Source organism: Pipra filicauda, unplaced genomic scaffold (genome assembly GCF_003945595.2).
Source record: "Pipra filicauda isolate LSUMZ 115617 unplaced genomic scaffold, ASM394559v2 scaffold175_size1500280_pilon, whole genome shotgun sequence".
Classification (NCBI taxonomy): domain Eukaryota; kingdom Metazoa; phylum Chordata; class Aves; order Passeriformes; family Pipridae; genus Pipra; species Pipra filicauda.
Genome location: NW_024104273.1, coordinates 1,059,430 through 1,082,528, shown reverse-complemented (window position 1 = coordinate 1,082,528; position 23,099 = coordinate 1,059,430). Strand labels below are relative to the sequence as shown.

At 40.6% G+C, this 23,099-nt stretch overlaps 1 protein-coding gene across 3 annotated transcripts in view; it reads right to left on the bottom strand.

Annotated features, from left to right (window-relative positions):
- Positions 1 to 145: 145 nt before the first annotated feature.
- LOC113984137 (ethanolaminephosphotransferase 1-like) overlaps positions 146 to 23,099 on the bottom strand; it is a 58,309-nt gene continuing 35,355 nt past the window's right edge. For all 3 annotated transcript variants that reach the window (XM_027713920.2, XM_039379761.1, XM_039379762.1), the window contains exons 6-10: positions 21,799 to 21,907; positions 11,040 to 11,088; positions 8,769 to 8,949; positions 4,677 to 4,859; positions 146 to 3,532 (exon numbers count right to left, since the gene is read on the bottom strand). In XM_027713920.2, the coding sequence (XP_027569721.1) occupies positions 3,467 to 3,532; positions 4,677 to 4,859; positions 8,769 to 8,949; positions 11,040 to 11,088; positions 21,799 to 21,907 (588 nt within the window). In that variant the 3' untranslated portion in view covers positions 146 to 3,466. The remainder of the gene's footprint in view (positions 3,533 to 4,676; positions 4,860 to 8,768; positions 8,950 to 11,039; positions 11,089 to 21,798; positions 21,908 to 23,099) is intronic.

Genomic DNA, 23,099 nt, shown 5'->3' with positions numbered 1-23,099 from the left:
ATGGGAGCAGGAAGAAAAAGGCAGCTGCGTTAAAAAACCAAAAGTTCACTTATCCTGTGTGTGTGTGGGTAGCATCTGTTTCCCCAAGAGCTCAGCAACTGTATCCCCTTCTATAAATCAAAAAGAAAATGCATGTATGCCTGTGCATGTAAACAGCACATTTTTCTTTATGGTAAATGCTTTGGGATTTCAGAGTACTAAATCTCTTGTGTATCAGTTTTGATACAACAGCAAAACTGGCAGCAGCCAGGAGGTGAAGAGAGTACTACAGCAAGGGCACTGAAACTCCCAGTGGACTTTCCTGCAGTGGCCAAGTATTCAAGGATGAATCTTCAGTGCAGTACCTAAAACCTGCCTGCGTTTCAGATTAAAGTATTAGGCTTTTTGGAATAAAAGGGGGGAAACTTCATTGTAATTCTCACTGCTCTGATCTTTTGTAGCATGAGCAATGTTGCCACAGTAGTTGCTGCTCAATCTCCGAGGCTTCAAGCCTTGGCTCAGGCCCCCTTTGTGCCATGGTTGTGTGCCACCAGCCTGGGCCCCACTGCTATCAGGTGTTCCTGGGGCCGAGGCCAAATTTTTGCTTAGCCCGCTCAGGGAAGGTTTCTAATAGAGGGGGTAGGATGAAGCAGGGATAGAGGAGCCCATTTCCAACCCAGGTGTTCAAACCTGGGAGAGCTGTTCTTTTGAGTTGCTTTTTGTAAGACTTGGTGGGGAGGCATGTCTTTGGGCTAGTGCAAATGTTCAAAAGCATAAAAAAGGTACCTATTTTCCAGTTTCAAAACATTCTGCCATAATGTTGCAACAAAAAAAAAAAATCTTTGTTAAGACTATTAGGTCATCTACATAGTTATCTGACTTTGCAAAATAAATCTGTGACCGTACCACCCTATGAGCAAAGCATTTTTATTCCTGTTCGTTGAACCAGCTACCATCTAGAATGGCTAAAAACTCAATATATACTCTGTGCAATACATGATTTCTTTTTATATATGTCTTTATAGAGATTGTAGTGACAAGTTCCTTTAAAAAGGAAAAATAAATTATTTGCCATGTTTTCATATAGAAGGTGAAAAACTCGGCCAGAGCTTAATGTCCTTAAAAAGTGACGCTGTATTTCTCTTTAGAAAGGTACAAGTGCAGGCAGGTTGTGGTATTTCAAATTTTATAATTTCATTTAATGAATATTTCAAAATACTCCATTACAGTGCATCAAATAGTGCTGCTTCTGTGACCCTTATTTCCAGCTGTTTCCTAATTAAGTGCAAGACAGACATAAAAGGGAAGCCTGTCTACAGAGTTTCTCCAGTACAACCAATTTAGAGGTAATTTTGTTTATTGTATTCTAATTTTTTTCTCATCAGAACTTCCTCCAGACACTTGTGATGGAAGGGTGAAATATAAATTTCCTTTATAAAGTAGGTGAGACTTTTATGTCTCTGGTATTGGATGTAGTGTTTAATTCCATCAAACATTGACGCTGTTGGGTGCATGCAACAACATTAAACTTGTCATTCCCCTTCAACCCAAACTGCCTTTTCTAGCAAACTTCATTAAATAACCAGCCTTCAGACTTATTCTGAGAGAGTCCTTAGGGAGTGCCTTGGTGGACACCCCACACTCCCTGGGCATCCTGCAGGATAGGGGCATGCCTACCGCACCAGTGGGGAGGAAGGCTGGAAGATGTCTCTTGGAGCTGGACCACAGTAGTACCAAAGGGCATGGGAGCCTCCCTTCCCTGCAGGGCTCTTGGAAAAACCTCTGACTTTGCATTAACAGGATGACCGGTCACCCCTGCCCAACTCAAAGCTTAAGCTGCTTGAACTGTGATTGTAGTCTCATGTTCATTTGGGGGTGGGACCCTCAACATGCTCATTTGGTAGGTGGAACATGCATACTTTCAAATCACGAGAAACCTTTCCAGTCGGTGTGGATTTCTGCTTTGTGATGAGGGGAAGCTGATGTGCAGGCCTGTCCCCTGGCACCGCAGGAAGGGCTGCCTGGGGAAATCACCTACTGATGTTGTGGGAGGACAACTCCTGTAACAGGCAGCACCAGCTTAAATTGAAGCTGTTTATATGACTAGTCAGTGCTCAGCTGAAAATACTAATAGGAGCTGCTGATATAAGGGTAAGTTATCGAGGGGGGGAAGAATGATCAGGCTAGCGATAAACCCAGAGAAATGGTCTAAGAACTGAAAAAGGTGAACTTAAGCCTTAGCAGCTCAACAATTGTGCTTTTACCTGGCTTCTGGCAAGCAAAATAGTTAATAAATATGCCAGTCTGTCAATCACATCCCTCTGTGCAAAAAATGTAATCTCATGCTTACCTTGGGGAATGGACAGATTGTTTCATTAGTGCTTCAAGACCACAAAGTCCCTCTGGCTAGGGGCAGCATATGAAAAGAGATGAAACTCAAATTCTTACTCCTTCCTCCAAGGCATGCAGAAAACCTACGTGTATCACAGATGAAGTGAGCAGTTTACATCTGCATGCAAATGTGTAACATTTGAAAAAAAAAAAGCTCTTCTTGTTTTTTTTTCTTTTGTCATTTTCTAAACCCACAAGAATTTGCTTCAAGCACACAGGCAAATAATGGTTTGTTTTGCATTTTGCACTCATACACAATGTTTGACCTAAACTAGTTTCGCAGTGAAATGTGTGAATCTTTGAAGGTTTGCTGGCCAAATTTATTTTCAGCTGGTTACCTTTGTAGAGTATATTGCTCGTTGCTACTGAAATATCAACAATGTGCTTGTTACTGCCTAGGAAATAAATAGAAAGGTCAGCTGCTGCTGTACAGAGCCTGCATTTCTGACAGATACAGGTCAGCTGAGACTCATCTTAATGCTGAGAATGGGAAAAAAAATGTACATTTCAAAAACACTTTACCCATAGCTTTCTCAGCTCATTCTCTTGTCTTCACACATTCATTTGAGGTGAGGAAAAGACTGAATGTGCAGAAGCCTTTCAGGAGGTTGTATGGAAGAAATGAGTTGTGAGAAAATAAATACAGAAAATGAAGCAGGCACAGATGTCTGAGTGAGAAGGACATACAGGGAGTGTTTGCATTGCTGGAGTCCCACTGGTGACTAGGCTGGGCGAAACCAGTGCTGGTTATAAACCACCGAGAAGCTTATGTAACCTGGCATGAATTTATCCAGGACTTTGGACAAAATGGCAAGGAGGAGGAAGACAAAAGCTTCAGAGAGGCCAGTAACACAGCATTAGTGTTAGAAGAGAATAAATGTTAGCAGCAGAACAACTTGGTAAACACTTCTCTGCTGGACAGGAATCTTCCTCTGAGATGAAGCATCTTGCTGCATAGCTCATTGTCGCAGTGGTTCAGATATCTGTACTGTTCTATTCTTTGGTTATTTTAATCAGATTAATTCCAACTGTTTATCACATCAGAAGAGTTGCAGATCTCCACGTAAGTGTTACAGTCTGATCATAGTGCAGGTGTTCACTCTTGGATGCGTTTCTTCAGGGAAAAGATGTAAATGTTCAAGTGCTCACTCAGCTGCCTACCCTAAAGAGAAATCATGGAGATTAGCAGCCTGTTTGGTACGTGCTTCACAATTCACTGCCTCTCCTTTCCCAGTCAGAGGGGGGAGGACCCAACCACAGTCCTCGTGTACTTGGGGACCTACAACTACGCAAGGACCTGCAAGTATTCAAGCAAGAGAGCTGTGGTCCTTACATTCCTCTTGCATCACACCGATGGGAAGTTAATTTGCTACAGACCAGATTCACAGATGACATAAGCCATGATGGAGCTGGGCCCTCTCAGTCAACAGTCACCTTTGACTAGGTACTTCCATTCTGACCCTCACCAGTTGGCCCATATTGATGCTGGGGTAGACTCTACTATGACACCAATGTCTGCTGACAAGTCTTCCTTCAAAGAAAATCCTTACATCCTAATGGTGTGTCTTAAAGAATGCTGAACAACTCCCTCTGAAATGAGATTTTTGCTATGCTAGGTATTTTATCTAAAAGCAAATCCCCATGAAAACACTTGCTAAAGGATTATTTGACAATTTAGAGAAGAGGGCATCAGCAAAGTAAAAATGAATTTAAGCAGTAATTCAGATGACAATAAATGACAAGTCTGAGATCTAGCAGACACAAAAATGCACTGGTAAGACTGATGAACTGGAAAACTGTTCATGTCTCTAGCTTGAGAGATGCTAACACAGGGCCAAGAAAAGATTAGAAATTAAACAGCTATTTTGCCCGCAGATTCAAAGCAAAGTTGGCCTTATTTTATTAATTCTATTCATGGCACTTTGCATTTTACCTTGCTAGTTTTTCAGTCAGGTAACCTCAGGAAGAAGAAAGGCCAAAAAAAGGGGTGGGAGTGTTCATGCCACGTGGGTCAGCTGCTACATAAAACCAGTCCATAAATATTCTGATTGTGATGGGTTTCAAGCCAAAACCATTTGGGTACATTGGAACAATTCGAGTCATTGGAGTTGTTGCAAAAAGGCACTGCCTGTAATAAACTGACTTTTAACTTTGGACTAAATAAAAAACAAAACAAAACAAAAAAAAAACCTAATTGAACTTTCAGACTCCCAGACACCGCCCCAACTAGAAACTGCTCCCAGACCCCATCTTCCTGCCCACCCCAGGGCAGCTCTTCTGTGGCTGCTTCAGAGGCACCCGCTCACCACGCAGACCCCGTAGTGCACGTGGGCGGCCGTGACCAGGGCGGTGAACACGGCAAGAACAGCTTCTTCCATCCAGCCCAGCAGCCCGGAGATGGCTGCGTACACCACCAGTGCCAGCGGCAACAGGAACCAGTGGAAAAGCTCCGGCCGGGTGCCGCTCATCTGGCAGATGATCACCTTGCACTGTTGGAGCAAAAGGGGCCAGGTGAGAAGTGCTGGGTCAGTCCCGGGGGTCCAAGTAAAAGTACATCCATTTTCTCTGTGGGTTGCTTTGGATGAGGGGAAAACAAGGCTAGAGTTCAAAATGGGGCTTGTTTCTGGTGAGAAGATTACTATAGGTGCATCTTTGTGCCTCACTGTGAGTCCTAAAGGACATTATTACAAGCAATGTAAAATACACACTTTTCTAGAGACAGTGTTTTGACACACTTGATAAGCTGAAGCACATCTTCACAAAAGGGGAGTTTGTTTGCCACCTTATGTTTTTACAGAGGCTCGTAAAGTTGTGATCCCAAATCAAATGTGCCACCACTTAATCACTGGGAGAGCATAATGGTATTTTAATCACATGGCATGACAGAAATGTCTTCTGCTTCATTGTATAGAAGGGAGGGAATACAATATATGACACTTTCAAATCCTGTTTTTCTTTTCTAGCACTCCTTCATGTACTAAAATACCATTTTCTTGGCTCAGTCATGGCAGCAGATTCCCTGGAGATGTAGTTGGGGGCCCACGGAAAGGGATCCCACTCAGAAGGACGGAAAAAATGAATATGTGGTGCATGATTTAACTGAAAGCAATTAGCTTAATTCTACTGAGTTCTTGAAACCTAATGAGATGAACTCACTTGAAGTTCAGCATTTTAAAACCAGTTAAGTACACCAAAGTGTTTTGCCTGGTTTAGGCTCCTTAAGAAATGTGTCTCATATACACCATGCCCTTTACAAAAATAAAAAGGAATTTAGGCACATCAGAAATATTTTACCCATTTAAGTTTCACTCAAAATTGAAATGTGGTTAAAAATAGATTTTATGTATCCTGAGAAAAGTAGAAGAATGAAAAACTCATTCCCTGTGCAGTGCCTGAAATCTTATGACAGCAGCAGTAGGAGTCTGACCATAGGGAAAAAATACTGGCTTTACTGCCCGTTCTGTTCAAGCTGAAGAATGCAAAAATAAACCATGAAAAAATAATTAACTTTCAATAATGAAAGAAGTAAGCATTTGTACCTAAGGTTAATATTTGCACTTACAATGCATTCTCAGTATTGATTGTGAATTTTTTTAATACCACTAGTTTTATGGGTCCTTTGGGAATCATTCCAGAGGGTATCAGAAATTGCTAAAGCAATCTATATGCTATAATTTTTCTGCTAAATAATTGCACCTGTCCAGAGGTTGAATTTCACATTGTTTTAAACCATTAGTATGCCATGCTAAGTACAGTACTGGATAAAGATCGCTTATTAATATTTGGAGCAATTCACCTTCAGTGTATCACAGGACTGCAAAATGGACTATGCTCTCCGATCCTCCCTCAATTCCTTTTTCCCCTTGGTCCTGAAGCACTGACTGACACTACAAGTGAGGCAAAAACAGCATTAGGAGATGAAAGCACTGGTGTCTGAACAGGGAAATGGGAAAGAAGAGGTAAGGGACTGTGCCCTGTGCTTTTCCATCCCCCTCGCCTATGCCTTTCAATGCTTCCCTGGCCCTGCTGAAGTTAATCCTCTAGCGGCTGTGGTTTGTGCCCCTGAGTAGGGACTTAATGTCTTCTCCCTTAACCATTTTCCCTGGAAACATGAGCTGCTCCAGCTCGTCATGGCAGCCACCACGTCAGCCACTGCGCTCCTGCTATGGGGATGGCTCAACTGCCCTCCATGGGACTTACCCACTCCATCACTCCTCCTGGACTCAAACACGTGCCTCTGAGGGCTTCCTACCTGGGAGCTGTGGCAGCTGTGCTCTGTGGTGGTTTGCTCGGACCTGGATACTTGTGACACTTGCCGTATGAACAAATCTCAAAGCCGGGTCAGCTTCCCGGCAAGAGAGGCAGTCGATCCACAGGCAGTCCCACTGCCAGCTGTGGAGACTGGGAAAAGAAGTCCTCCTCTCGTGAGTAAGCAGCTTTGCTTTTTTAGACCTTGGAGGACTTACTTCCTTAGTTTAACCAAAAATGCTGGATATAGCCTGCCTTTCTGCCCGCTCCCTACTTGCCCTGATGCTGAGTGGCTGCAAGACGAAGTCTGAGACCAGGCATTTAGCTTAGGGGATCTGCTGGGTGACCAAATATGTTGTCAAAGGCTTGGGAGGTTCAAGATACTGGCAGGTAGAGAAATGTGGGCTGCAGTTTGTGGTCTGCAGAGCAGATAGTGGAAACCCAGTGTGTCAGGCTATCAAGGAGAAGAAAAGTATTGCCATGACAAGCCTTACTCTGATGCTGGAAAAAACGTGTGTATAAGGGACCAGTGGAGGTGAAAGGAAATACAGGCTTGTTTTTCCAACTTTAAAATGTTATAAATTCCAACTAACACCCATACATTTTTAATGCTTGCTTTTAAAATGTTAAAAATTTCAGCTGACATGCATACATTTTTAATTCACGTGAGCCTCCAACACTGCAGTATATGTTTTGGGAAAAGGAAAAACAAGGCTAGAAGAATATATATTCCACTCAATGTCTGATAAACTGCAGTCTATAAAGAAACTTTTGGTTTGCCTTACTGTTTTTCTTCTGCAAGCATCCTGCCACAATCACTCTTGGTTGGCTAAGATGTATATGCATAAACTGCCATCTGCCAAACTCTGAAAGCATTTTCCCTAGTGGCATGAAATAATTTTATTTCTCATTTTGGAATCTATGCTATTCTTTTAAGAAAAAGGGGTAGATTAGGTAATGAACAATGCATACAATAAAACTTAACACATCTGAAAATAACCTCATTTTTATGAGATTAAGTCCTTAAGATGGAACTGTTTGATCTGTGACCCTCAGAAAAGTATGTTTATAGGATACATCTAATGAACATCACAATTATGATTTCTTTTCCATTCCTGAATACAAGTTTCTAGAGAGGTTATGCTTTCTCTTTTAAAATCCTACATTTTTAAGATCTCTCTCATAATGCAAGGCACTTCAAGTCTTTCACTTTTTAAATCACATGTAGCATTGCTCAGTGACACAGTTTTAGATGGTGTTGGAGACTATTTTCCTAAGATGACACTAGGCACTATCCTCTAGGGTATTTTTAGCTTAAATGGAGGATCACCTTTCTGCTTGGCTACTCTCCTGGCAAGAGAGGCAAAGGGCTTCCTCCAGAGAATAAAGCCCTGGGTTACCTGCAGTGCTCAGCACCACTGTCTGGCTGCCCATGCTGGTACTTCATGGAGGTTTATGTTGCCTCATAGGCATTAAAGGGGGGAAACTGGTCCCAATGATGTGGTATAGGAGAAACTAATCTGTGGGCAGAGAGCCATCACGAGGCAACTGCATCTCTTCACATCTTTCCCTAAAACATCCTGTCAATGGTGTGACCTTATTCTAAGCAGTGAAGGGAAAATGTAGGATCAGCTGAACTGCAGGATACAGGAATACATGTACAGCACTAATGGGCACAAGAGCAAGGGAAAGCTACAACCCCTCTACTCTTGCTAATAAATCTGTGCCTGTTTTGACTTTTCTTTTACTTTGACAAGTCCCCAATTCTGCCTGTATGTGGGGAGTATGTTATATTTCTGAAGTAAGGCCTCCCTAGGGTTGTCATAAACCCTCAAAAAAAACCCCACAAAAAACCAAACCAAACGAAAACAAAAAAACCCACTATCAAAAAAAAAAAAAAAAAAATCCCAGAACCCTCATAAAAGTGTTATGCTGTGGTAGAGTAGGTATTTCAGTACTGTAAATGTCCCTAGTCCAGACAAGTGTTCTGGAGTATTTTTATAAGACAGAGCATAACACAGAGGTAGAAGAGCTGAGTGACTCTGCTGATTTTAGCTACATTTTGTCCCCTTCTGTTTATTCACATAAAAATAAAAAGCTATCTCTAAATAAGCTATCTCTAAATAATATCTCACCTCAAATATACTTACAATAACATTTGAGAAAGCAACCCCAACCATCCATAAAAACAGCCTTGGTTGCTTTGCTAATATGTTGCTTGGAGATAAAACCACCCAGACTGTAAGAAGAACGAACAGCAACAGAGGTGACACAAGAGGTAGGAGTCCTTCATACAGAGAATCATGCTTCAGTGTTTTCTTTAAATGTGCTCTGTAAGTAAATATAGTAATTTTATGGAGTAAGAAAATTTATCCATTCTATTTCCACACAGTAACTTCAACCTCTAGCCTAACTCAGCCCAGGAGTTCATCTTGCAACATAGCTACCTGTGCAAATGTGCAGACATTTTTCAAGAAACTGTAGTATGCCCAAGTAACATTTCTTTCTGGGGTTAAATTATACTGATTTATTCACATAGCTCCTGGTCAGCTTCACCTGCTCACCATTGCCTGGCAATGGACCACTAAACTCACATGAAGTGAGTTGCAGTACTCTCAAGTATACAGGCGTGCTGTGAATTCAAAATAGAGCATGAAACTTATGAGACATGAAATTGTTTCAGTCAATACACCCCATGTTTTCAGTGGCACAAGAGTCAAGCACATGGCTAACAGGTATTGCTGTTGTTTAGGTCTAGAGGTGATGCTGCTAGACAATACTGTACCATTGTCAAAGTACAGCCTAAAGGGGAGGTTTCTTTGGCTAATTAGAGTACAGGAAAATTAATGATGCATTGTGTTTTCTTGGCTATTTTAAGCTGGCTTTTAAAGGTAGTGCTATTAAAGGTAGTAAATTACTGCATTTTACGTAACTTAGGAAAATGGTAACTGTAAGGTCAACAGCTTTTACCTGTATCTTGCATCTTTCTCACTCAGACAAACCTCATTCTGAGGTTATAAAAGGAGTAGGAGGTTTAATTTACTAAAGTTCACTACCATGAAACCACTAGTTCAGAAGAGCAATTCTGTGTTTGAAGTGTACTGGGAAACGTCCTGCTTAAAATCTCTGAACATACGTATTTATAGAAACAGCTAGACAAAAATCCAAGAAATATCTTTCTCATGCCAAAAAAGAATACTCTTCTCCTAAAATAGAACCGAGAACAGGCATCAGTATGAAGAAAGAGAGGAGATGATTGGAAAACACAAATCCCTCATCACCAAAGAGCTTGTATGTGCATCCTTCAAGCAAACCTGACTGGATTTTTAAAATTACTGTGCCATTCTGTTCAGAGGAATGACAAACCCACTGGAAGGCTTGAGAGGAACTATGTCGAATGATGACTTGAAAAGGAAAACACCAAACAAAACTCCTGACATGAAAGGAAGGAAAACAAAACTGAAATATTTACTGGGGCAAATGCTGCTACTGCCAGGGGCTGACGTGCACAAGGTGCTTCCCTCCTTCACTCAGTCGTCCCCAAACCAGAGTCCCTTGCCCCACAGCCCAGCCTTTCTACAAGTCCTCAGCTTTTCCTGCCCCACATCTCCTGACTCTCCTTTCTTCCTGCCTCAAACTCAGGGCTGTTCATGCTTTTATTAACTACACTGAGTACCACAACTGGAAAAGGGCTGTGTAGGAGCAATGAGATATTGTGTTATAGTCTCTTCAAAATTTAAATGTTAGTATAAATTCCCACTAATTCCTGAAGATGGGCAGTGACAGTCCCTCCTCCGGGACACTTAGGACCTGAGAGACCTCAAGTGACAAATGAGTGAAATGAGCCATCAAATACTAGTGGAAAGCAGGCTGCGTTAATAAAAATAGGCCATCAGAGTATAAACTGTGGATAAAATTCCTAGGTGGAGCAAGCCAGCTCTTAGATGTAATCACAGCTTGCCACCTGCCTAGCTTATATCTGAGAGCAATTATCTGCAGACTTCATACAGAGGACAGTTTTACAGAAGGACCTGGAAGACAATGAAGTATTTCGCTGACTGTAGGATGATCAGCTACAGAATTTTACTTAGTGCAGGCAGAAGTTACAAATGACATTTGATTGCAACTAAAACACAATGTTTCTAACTACAGAGCTTTTATCAGTTTACTGTGAAGGACCACTGTGACACTGCCTGGAGAATGGCAAGTGAAAGAAAAAGGGGAGAGTTGTAAACATGGAAAAGAAACCAGTCAGATTCTGAAAACTGACCAGAAAAACCTGTTACTACGTTATCAGGACAGCATCTGGATAAAGGAGCTAGGCTATTTCAAGCATAAAATTTATTTCTAATTGAGGAAACCCTTAAATATACATAATTAAATGGGAGGGAATAGAACTTACTTAATGTTAATTAACTTACCTGTGAATATTGTATAGTGTTTGTGGAAATGAAAGAAATAAACTGAAGCCTGGAAGAGAAAAAGATTAATATGTAATGCTACACTGATGACCTCAGAGTTTTCTCATATGATAACAGAGCTAATCTGCTATTTTAAAAATGACTCGGTATTCCTGTACTCATTATAGGATACAAACTGAATTTGGAAGCTTTAGGCAATAATAAAACCTTCCTCTTTTTTTTCAGAAGTTAGCTGCTAGAAATAGTTGCTGATACAGATTTTCTTGTATAACAAGGGACAAGACCAGAAAGGATTTTAAAAATTCTGACGTAGCTAGTAGGTAGGACCAATTATTTTTCATACAGGCTCCTCTGCTGGACCCAGGACAGCCGTATTTTGCTTGAGCTGCTGTCTATGTAGAAAAAAACCCAAGTCTGGCACTAAAAGCCTTCCAGTGGAAGACAATTAACCTCAAACAGCACTGTTCACATTACTGGGGGAAAACATGTTTATCATTCAGTATATTAAGGGTCAACTAATGATCTGTTTTGCTGATACAATAGCTAAAATGAATTAATTTTCATGATATGTCCGTCATTTCAATGAGTGAGGGCTTTTTACTGTTTTTTTTTTAATACAGGTGTGACCTTTCTGGAGCTCAGCTTTAACCCCCCAAACACAAGGAGTTTGCCTTTGCTAACGCTGTGTCTCTCTGCACTGCTCCTGGCATTATCAACACAGCTGTCAGCAGCCCCAGAGTTGCCTGAAGACCCAGTTGTACCCCCTCTAACACCTACATCCAAAACACATTGGTCCACCCAAGGGTCAAAGAAGACTCCAGCAAGAAGTGGAAGTTTGAGATTCAAACAAAAAAAGCCACCATTTCAGTCAGCCTAACTACGTGAAAACATACATAAGACTTTTTTAATCTCTATGTTTCCCTGTAGAGCTCTTGGGTTGGTTTTCCCACCACCACCACTTTCTGTGTATTGAGGGCTTTTCCCTGGTCAATTTGCTGCTTGGATGTTCTGGGTAGCACATTTCATATATTATAAGCCATGAGGATTGGGTTTAGTGCACTACATTAATACATAATTCCTATTTGGTTATGTGCAAGAAAAGCACTCTGATGTGCTAAACCTTCTGGTGTTGCCCTAAAAAAAAATCTCATTTAAGAAACACAGTGTACTGTTTGTACAGAAAATTAGAAAACTTTAACCTCATTATTAGAAATAAGGGGGGAAAAAGAATGAATAAATAGAAGAAAGAGCTGATTTCAGATGACTTTGTACTGGGGTTAACGTGGCATAGTAGAGTCTTGAGAAATGTCAGTGTTTACTGTTCAGTCCTCATCAAAGACATACCCAAACATTTAGCATGCTCTGGCCACAGTGGTAACTCAAGAGAAGGAAAACTAAAAAAACCCGAGAATAGCGGAGATCAGGATTGATGGAGAAGTAAAAAGGGATGCAACAGATAATCTATCTCTTTAGTCTTGCTGGTTATTTTTTAAAAAGAGAGGAACAAAGAACAGAAAAAAAAGAATATCCAGCCTGTAAATAATTTCAGGTATTGCATTTTTTTTTTCATGCTTACTTCTTGGTTTTGCTTTTTAAAACAAGTAAGATAAAGAGCTCTGCTTCTTTAGCGTAGTAGAAACTCCCTATCAAACAGCTGAAGGATGAGCAATTGAAGTAATATCCCAAGTATTTTGTGAATGTATTTCTAAAATTCACAGGTTTAGTGCCTTCAGAGTGATCTGTGTTTAATGTGCACTCCAGTTAGCTATGTTTTCTATTAGGCAGGGAGGGCTAGTTCAATAAAATCTTGAGTTACGTACAGCAGTTCCAACATCTGTATCACATTAGAGCAGACATGAGACAAAACATTGACTCTTGAGGTTAAATCTAAATTTCCTGCTGCAATCCTGAAGTTTGATTTGTTAGGAGAAAAGCAACCAAGAGGAACAGAAATAGAGACTAGAACTAGAAATAGAATTCAAAGAGCAATGGTTGCCAACAATTTGTTATTTTTATGAAGTGCCATTTTAGTTAGAAATAACACACTGACCACAAACAGTCCCCCAGCTAGCTAAAAGCCACTTTCCAAATGGGGCAGTTCCACCAGTTACTCCCCTGTATTTTAACACAGCTTTGCTTTTAGCAGAGGGAGAGCTGAGGATGCAGCAGGGAAAGCAAAGGGTGTTCCCCTGTTTCTTAGGGGATTTTCAAAATTCCATCATTTCCTACAACATGTTGCTTTCCCATCTTTTTTTAGCTAAGGAGGCCTGGCTTGGGGGCTGCTTTTGGTACTCATTAAGTCTGCTTTTTAATTGGTATTAAGGATCCTTTTGTGCCCAGGAGCTAAACTGCTGCATCCGCATTGCTGCCATTCCCCGCTGCTCTGGGGAACAAAAGGTGCAGCCTGGAAAGCAAACCCACTGCTGGCTCTCTGGCACACAGCCACCCAGGCACTGCCCAAGTGATGATCACAGAGCTTTTTTATTAACGTCCTAAAAGCACATATTTTATTTTAAAATAATTTTAAAAATCCAAGTTAAGTGCATTAGGTGTTTTTAACACACTACAGAAAATAGAACTCCTCAAGTGTTCTTAGAAGTATTACTGCTCTTCTGGTATTTTTTAATTTCTCCTTTAATATTTTCCCATTTTCCAGCTGATTTAAAATCCAAGACCCAATTATAAGAACACAGGTCTATATTAACGGCAGAAATACCAAAGCACACATGGGTGGCACAGATACACACAGAAAATTCTTGTGTCACAGTAGGCTGAAGGCTGAAGCCCAAATCCTTGGATTTATGTACAATCCTATCATCAGTCCTCTGCCTTGCACTATCTGGACTCCCTTTTCGAGAAATAAATATTTATAATTGGGAATTATTTTTTCCATATTAAAAAACCAAACCAAACAAAAACCAAACAAACAAATCCCAAAGCATTCATAAATTCAGGATTAAACATGTCAGAAATGAAGGCATTATCTTATTTTCCAAATATATATATATATAAACACAGAGTTACATACACACATACACATGCATACTTATCTATCTATCTATCCACGTGTGTAAAAGAGATCAAAAGGTAATTCCCATCAATTTTAGCTTTCATTTGGTGCTTTCAAATTCAATTCCAAAACAATAAGTTGTCATTTCACATAGCTGAGTAAATTAATAATAATTTAAAAAAGGTAGCATGTGATGGATATCATGGTACGTTGTCACCTATGTAATTTAGACTAACAGTAATCTATTTTAGTTTCATTACATGAGGGCATTTTAAACCCTTATGTAAATAAATTTACAGACTACTGAAGACCTGCAGGCGGTCAGGTTGTTTCCATGACATGCTGCAGTTACTTACTAAATTAACTCATGTGACAAACCTGCTTGTTGTAGAGGAAGAGGGGGCATGGCCAGAAACAAACTGCTGACACTACTCTCAGTTCCAGAAAATGCTATTTCAGTAACTAAGAGTCCCGCACTGGTGCTCAGACAAAGGCAGACAGCCTGATGCAGGTAGCCACATTTCTGAAAACACAAAACCTCACAGACTGTAAACACCGCTAAATAAAGAAGCAACTCCAAGACACATAAACCACTATTTTTACATAAATTACACTGCTTCAAAGGAAGGACAATGTTTATCTTTGCTGTTTATCTTCTCCACACCTTTGCTGTTGTAAATCCCCTTTGTTGGTAAGTTCCTGACAAGTGAATCATCCTTACACTGTCCTAAGAAAAGCACTGAAATATTATTTGTTAAGAACTGGATTTCCTGATAGAAGTTCAAAATGAGATAGTGCGATATAGGGATGCAGACTTAGGTGAACACTGCACTGGAAACTGTGTGAATTTGTTCAGGAAAGTACCATCCCTGCTGTGCTCCCTCCCAGAAAAGACTCCCCAGAGCATTAATCCCATTTGGGAGGCAGGGAAGAGGTATGTGCAGACCTTCTCCTGGGCATATTGCAGAAGTTGAGCACCTTTTTAACAGCAGACAGTTGTCATTTGCATTTCAGCCTACAAATGAAATACACCCTCCTCTCTCATTCTTCAATTGCCCACATCTCCACACGGCCTTCTTCAGTATACTGCTCGGCCTTTCCATCTCTAGATTAATAATTCATCATAGTCAATGCTCACTGTAAATAACTGGAATGTTATCATTTACCTTTCTTAGACACCAGACCAAAACAATTAGATTCAAAATATTCAGGCCTCAATATTTGCTTGGACAAATATTTAAATACTTTTTCCTTTTTTTTTTTTTTAAATTTCTTGCACATTTAGAGCAGCTAGACACATGAAAATATCTTAACACACTGAATATTTAGCACAATTATCAGTGCCTGGAAGCAAGCTTCATCAAAAGGTGAATATTTAAAAGCACTTGTAACTGGAACAGTAGTTTTTTATGGAACAGTGTGACCTTCTCAGGCATGTTTTGAGAAGACAACTCTTTTAATTGATTTTGAAAACAGATAATTGCATATTGAGCTGTCCACTAACTATAAAATTACATTTTATCATTATATAAAATGGCAAACTTTAAACTGCATAGTAATTGAGGGGGGTAAAAAAGCTTAGAAAATGAGTATATAATTTTCAGATTTAATTGAGCCTGCAAAGTCTGAATACATTAGGATGAAAAATACACCCAAACTGATCTACACAGTATGAAATTATTTTACAGGATTGAAAGAACAGTGTAAACACGAGCACTGTCTTAATGCACAAGGTTAATGTAGGTTTTGGATGATTAGCATCTAAGATATTTCTTCAGTATAAAGATTGTAAAGGGATGTGTTTGTCATGTTTGTTGAAAAGGGGTGTGTTTGTAGTGTTTGTTGATTTTATACCTTATTTTCACTGTCTAAGGAAGTACACACTGCATTTGTCTCTCTTGAACTGAGCTGTAAGATAACAATTAGCATTTTGAGAGATTAAGTGCAGACTGAAGAATTAGTTTATGGATGTAGCTACTTCTTTGATGTAGTACTGTTCACACATCATTCTCTTTCTGGGCACAGCAAGAATTGAGCACCAGAGAAACTGTGCCTTTATTTGAAAAGCCCAGGCTGGCTTCCAGAAGGATTCCACCAGGCGAGCTCCCTTCTTTGACCTTCTCCTGGGGCTCCCACTGCCCCTGAAATGACTCCTCACAGCTACCACCACCAAACTCATTCCCACCTGTAACCAGCATCCTGTGACACTGCTCTGCCTCTGGCCTTGAGTGCTCTGCTTTTCTGGGTTATTGTTCTGACTGGTTCAGATGAGTTACTCCAAACATGAACTCAACAGCTTTTTAAATATATATCTCAAGTGACAGGTGAATATTTCACACTCTTTACTTTAACAAAGTCTCATACAATCTGTCACAACAATGCCTTAATAAATGTTAAATTGGTGACAGACATGTAGAAGCCAATTCATGTTAACCACACTTTTCAAACAGGATTGGTCAAAGCCTGTCAGAGCAATAACATTTTGAAAACATATCACTTAACATTTAATCATTCAACTAGTCATCATTAAGGCAGAACCATCAGCCACTTCGCAATGGGAACTATAGGAAATCACTACAGAACGACTCATCTATATGGAGTAGAAAAAATTTATAATTTGACCATGGCCTCCTAAACATTTTCTGACCCTGAAAAGAGGGCAGGCTGCTGTATGATCACCCATGGCAAGGACTTCCGTGTCCTCCTTTGTCCACACAGGATGCAGGACACAGTGTAAGGACAAGGCCTTGTCTTAGATAGATAATTGTGCTTTCCCACTATGACAGAATTCAAATACTTAGCATGTTTCAAATGTTATGGCTTGGTCTCATCATTAGTTTTTTGCTGCTATTATGTATTCATTTATGAATTTAATTCTCTTTTTATATACTTAAGTAGCTCCAAGAAGAGTGAACCTCAAGGAACACACACTGAAGAAGTCAGCACAGAATCCAATCCAATGCACATCAAAGGAAAAAAATTCTGAATGTTTTGGTCCCATCTCTAAAAAAAAGTTTTAGATCTCTGACAGATGTTAGTATTCAATTCACATTTCGTGTTCAAACCTGCACTTTGAAAATTTACCTCAGCTTTGCCACAGACTTCAGTAGCCCAGATCTGGGCACTGTTGACCAGATAGAGTGGACTCAAACGTGACACCATGTCTGGATTACAGAATGGTCTGCCCCATGTGCCACACACTGATGAAGTACAACATATCCACTCCATGCTTGAATGATCCTTTACCACAAAACCTATTACTGTGGTTGTAATTAATACTGAAGAGGAGCAGGAAACTTTCTCTGCATCCAGGAGTCATTTTTTCAACGTGCTTTCTTAAGGAATGAGGCTGATGTGATAATGCTGCTTTTTGTGTACATCCCACAGTAACTTCTGAGCCCTCTGGTGAATTATGAAGAAATTTATTACACAGAGAAATTTCCAGTAAGATGCATGTGTTCAGTGAGGAGAGGATTGCAATCTGAACTCAAATTTTATTAGACATTATAAAAACTATCTCATACATAGCAAGTATGAATGTCCCAAGCATGGAAAATGCTTCATTTAGAACATGCACCCACAGGTCATTTAATAGCAATGTGAGACAGAAACCATCATCAATTAGTAATGCTACACCCTGCACTACAGATGCCTACCTGTCACTGAAAATCTTCTTATGAAATCTACAGCATCATTTGTGGTACTAGACTTTATGTGCAGGATTGACTGTTTTAAAATGCTTATTGTAAATATTTTATATTGCTCTCAACCTGATAGCACAGTGACAGGGAATGCTAGGCATTCAGGATGCCCTGGAGGGGTGAAAATAAATGACAGCTCTCACCCTAGTGCTGTCCTTTGAAGGGACCCTACTTAGCCAGACAGTGGTATGGGACAATTGTGTTTAAACCCCAAGAGAGTTTTTGGAGCGTCATCCACAGGAGCCTTGATGAGTGCAGAAGTAATTAGTTCCACATGAGTGCACAGGCACATAACCTTAGAAAAGTCTGGCTGCTTCATGTTAGGAGAGAAAAGGCATTTCTGCTAGCAGCCAGGACAACATGGAAAGAGGAGAAGGACCTTCTTCATTGGTTTGGTGTCCAGCTATGTGTGTGTTTCAGAGCTGAAGGATGGAATTGCTCTCACTGCCTGTGAAAATTATGGGTTTGTGTTTGCTGGATAGCTGAAAAATTCCCATGAAATACTATGCAAAAGTTTCTCAGTTTCACAGGGCAGTCCTCTGAGGTTGCTGCTTAGCAGCCCAAGACTTGGCTTTCCTGCAGATGTTCACAGTGTGCCAGACAGTTCCCAGGAGCATGCATAAAGCTCTCTTGGGAGGCTTTTCTGAAACATCTAATCTAAACACCAGTATTGCTGCACTTTTATGTATATCTTTGTGTGTTCTGGCACCTGATAAAAACTCCATTATTTTCAATGAGTGTGTGTCACCTGGTGATACCTCAGCTTCCTCTGAGGAGGTGCTTTTGCAGAGTTCATCCTTAGGTTATATATGGGCTACTTTTTTTTTCCCAGAAACTCCAGGAAAGACATCTGAAAAACACTCATGTGCATCTTGTTTGGATTTCTTCCCACTACACAAGGTATTAGCTAAAGCCCAGCTGTTCTCAGAGAAGTGACAGCTCAGCAGCTGAACTCCTGTTGTGCAGAGAACAGTAAAAACACTAAACAAATGCCAAGTATTGATGGAGCAGCTACAGGTTCATTGTTAAAAGGACCACTACTGACTACTAAATGCCATCAGATGGTTAAGGACAGCCAGTTATGGTTTAGTGGCTCCTCTTAGGATCATGGGAAACAAACTTGTAAAAAGCATCAGAGATTCACTACATTGCTTTGTTTTTAACTAGCCACAAAGGCATTTAACTGAGCACGCCAGAGAGTGGGCTCTCTGATACAAATGGTTCTGGCTGAGCAAGACACACTTGCTGCAGTCTCTCTGACAGAGAAAATAATTCCGTCCGCTTGGCTGCTTGGCCCTTGGTGTAGGTTACATGGGTATGTTTTCTGCAGTCACAGTGGGGTCCTGCAGTTTATCACAAGCTTCTAGAAATTTTAGGGAGGCGGTGGTCCTTCATCCTGGAGACATGCCCTGCCCATCGCAGCTGTGTTCTCATCAACATGGCCTCAATACTTGTGATAGCTGCTTGCTCTAGAACAGATGTGTTGGTCACATAGTCTGACCAGTGGATGTTTAGGATTGTGCGGAGGCAGCGTTGATGGAAGCGTTCTAGGAGACGCAGGTGGTGGCGGTAGATGACCCATGATTCGGAGCCATATAAGAGAGTAGACAGCACTAAGATCTTGCTTTACGGTGAACTTGTCACTGGCTGCCGCATGAGAGGAGCCCCGAAGAAAAGATACAAGGACTCCCTGAAACAACATCTCAGCCTTGGCCATATTGATCACCACAACTGGTCTACTCTGGCCTCAAATCGGGAGGCCTGGAGACACACCATCTATAACGCAGCTGTCTCCTTTGAGAACACACGCAGGATCACCCTCGAAGAAAAAAGGCAACGCAGAAAGAACCGTATATTGCAGAATACACCATCTAAGGAGTCTTTCTGCTGTGCCTTTTGCAATCGGATATGTCTGTCACGTATTGGCCTCATAAGCCACCAGCGTGCCTGTAGCAAATGTGGATAGAGCCTTCCCAAATCTTCGTTCGCGAAGCCCAGCCATGATGAGAAATTTTATATATCCATAGTCACTGCACACAACCACCTTAATCACTATTGCTGAGATTCAAATGTGTGGTGAAATGGCAGTGCTTTCTGGATCAGTATGATCTAGAGTGGAAGGATTCTACTTTTTTTTATATTTAAATTTAGTGCCTGTTTTTAAGAAATTTACTAAGCACTGTGATGATTCTGCAATATAGAGTCAAACAAGACCATTTCCTGCATACTATAAACATAAACTTACATTTAACTATAATTAAGCTGCAAATGTTGCCATGTTAATGGCATTGTGGATAGTGTGTGAGAGACAATGTTTTTTAAAGAAATTTTTTGGCTCTTACTTATGCCTTTTCTGCTTGGGATGATGATGGAAGAAATAATTCTGTGCTCACAGATCCATTCATGCAAGCATACCACAGAAGACAGAAGCAGTACTTCTTTCTAATGCTAATGGAATAGTCCTTGATTTCCAGCTGGTTTTGGTAGACTATGGAAAAGGATGCTCAGTGCTGCAGATCTGATGACACTGACATGCTTCCCTACCACAAACCTTCCTACCGTGTTGAACAGTTTAAATTAAACCTTCATCCATGGCTTCCCAAGTGCAAGGGAAGCCATCAATGTACTCACTGAATGGGCTGTCATGTGCTTTAGTGGCAGGAGCCAAAGCAGCAATGTGCATAGCACAGAACAGGTTAATGTTCAATGGACTGGCCCCAGCTACCACTTTACACCGGCGCTGGCCTAACCTGTCGCTTCTGGGTGAGCCAGCATCCATCTTTCCTGGACTTGCAGTGCTGCTTTGAGAGCACAAATCAGTCCCTATCTACTGATACACCTCTGTCAAGTTGAAAAGGCAACCACTGGTTTTTCCCCCTCCCTTTATTTTTTTCCTCAGAGTGCCTAAATCAGGCCTGACATGAAAAAGACTGGATAATCTTGGTCACACACAGTCAGTTTTATACTCTGGGTAAAGCACAAAACCATGTCCTTGCATACGCTGCTCATTGGAAAGTACAGCCTGAACGCAGTATCCTTTCCAGTCTGGGAATTCTGGGAAGCACTGCTGGGACAGGAGATGGTACCTGCTGAAGACCTTGCCATAGAAGAGAGTGGTGAGAGCCCATATCAATGCAGTGGATTCAAAAGTCCCCCCCAAAATGCTCAGATGGCTCGTATCAAGTTGACACTAGGTGAGCACCTGTATGCAAGTCCTTCATTTGGCTCAAAAGCAGAAGACATTTCTTGGGAAGTAAGTCCACAGTGTTTGTGTCAAACAGGTGCTTTGGTGCCCTCTTCTCATCACTTGTATGCTCATGAAAATCTCTAAAATATGTATGCTAATTTCTTCACCTCCCAAGCAACAGATCAAAGCCATTTTGCATACACACATTTTTAGCTAAGACTACCATGTTTTTAAGTCATTAAAATGTAACTGCTCTTGTTCTCATCTAGCTATAACAGCCAAAAAACACAGGATGCTTATTTCAAACTACACTGACAGTATCAAATAATGAGCAAATAGCTATTGCTGTGTATGAAAAATGCATCACTTCTGTTCAGAAAGGAATTCTAAAGAAGAGCTTAGAAACAATCTGATTCTTATTCATATTTACAGTAGTGCCTCCAAGATTATTTAAATAATGTCTTCATTCCTTCTATTCATATGTTTTGGAACATCGTGTGCTGCAGGCCAAAACACTGAACTTAGAACATATGTAAATGTGAATGGCATTTTACCTGAGTGACAAGAGGAGTTCCTGTGACTTTGGGAGCCAGCCAGCTGGCACACTGCACTGAACTGCATATGCAGATGAGGAGTATTTTCTGTATTATTTGTGTGCAACAGGTAGTAATTCAGTGAGGAAAAACTTTTACAAAATTATCTACTTTTTTAAAGTTTCTCAGTTTCCCTTTTAATCAGCTCTACTCATGTCTTTTTTGTAATATCCAACACTTACAAAAGAAAAAAAAAAGGGAAATATAAGACACATCTAATCAAAATAATTAAAAAGCAGTATATTTTTGCTTAGATTTGGACACTTACCTATAAGCAGGATTACTAATATGTCTGTAATGTAATAACCAAGCAGCAAAGGCTTCTGCCAGACTTCCACACCAACAGCACTGGTAAGCAGATATGCTGCTATTAATACCTATAGAAGAGGTATTAATAAATAAAAACAAATAAAAGATAACGTATTGTCAGTCCTCTACTTCTAAAGGCACAGAATTTCACTTATCATCTTGATACAAACGCAAAAGCAAAAAAATTATGCAGAATTATTTAAAATGTATGAAATACAGTAAGCAAGCAACTTCCCTCTAATACGTGCATCTGTTGCATGTGGTATTACTAACTTACCTTTTCAAAATACCTAAGTTCTAAATCCCTTCTAAATGCCACATCTCCCCACTGCACAAGCACTTTCTTGGTTTTGGATACAGATTTCAGAATTAGCAACGGGGTTATTTTTGCAGCTCAGCCCCCTGAACTGACCATATCAGAATAACTGAGAGGGGAGAAAAACTCCTAAGCTCAGCTGAAAGAATTATAAAAAAAACACTTGAATGTGAAGAAATAAAAATGAGAGGGAGCTGAAGTCTCCCCTGATTTTTAATTTGTTTGACAGATAACATCATTATAGGAGACAAAAAGAAACACACAGTCAGATGTCATTAGGAGTGAACGGACGCATACACGAGACTCACAAGTCACTTGCTGAAGTGCCACCAGTTTCAGTAGAGACGTAAATGTAGTTTCTGCTCTCTCTTCAGAGTTAATTTTGTGACCCAGCTGAGGTTAGAAATCTTAATGCAGCCAAAACCCTATAGCTCCTACAGCAACACCTCTCACATGCACCTGTAGCAGCACCACCTACAGCTCATGGCACAAACTGATAAAGTTTTACCATTTCAGATGTGTAACATGCAAATGCAGCACTGAGTGTGATGCAGTGATTCCCAAACCCTTGTGCCCTTCACCCCACCTCCCCAAGGGACCCCTCTTTCCCTTGAAACCCATTTCCTTGCTTATCCCAGGCCACCCACCCCCTGCAGCCCCTTCTGCTGCCAGCACCCAGCTAGCAGGACTGCTGCCCTGCTCTTTCTCTAGGCTGTTTTGTTCTTAGCTGTTCAGTTTTCCCCTAGGGCCCATAAGAGGCTGTATGTTTCATGCTACACTTCAGCTCTAAATCAAAATGACAGTGTTAATTATAATGCCATTTAGAAAACAGCATATTCATCTATTTATTCCCGGCTAACATTTAGTAACCTTTATATTTTCCATTCAATACAGCCTCTTACTCTGGGATGACAAATGTTTTTCAGCTTTACTTGTATTATAGA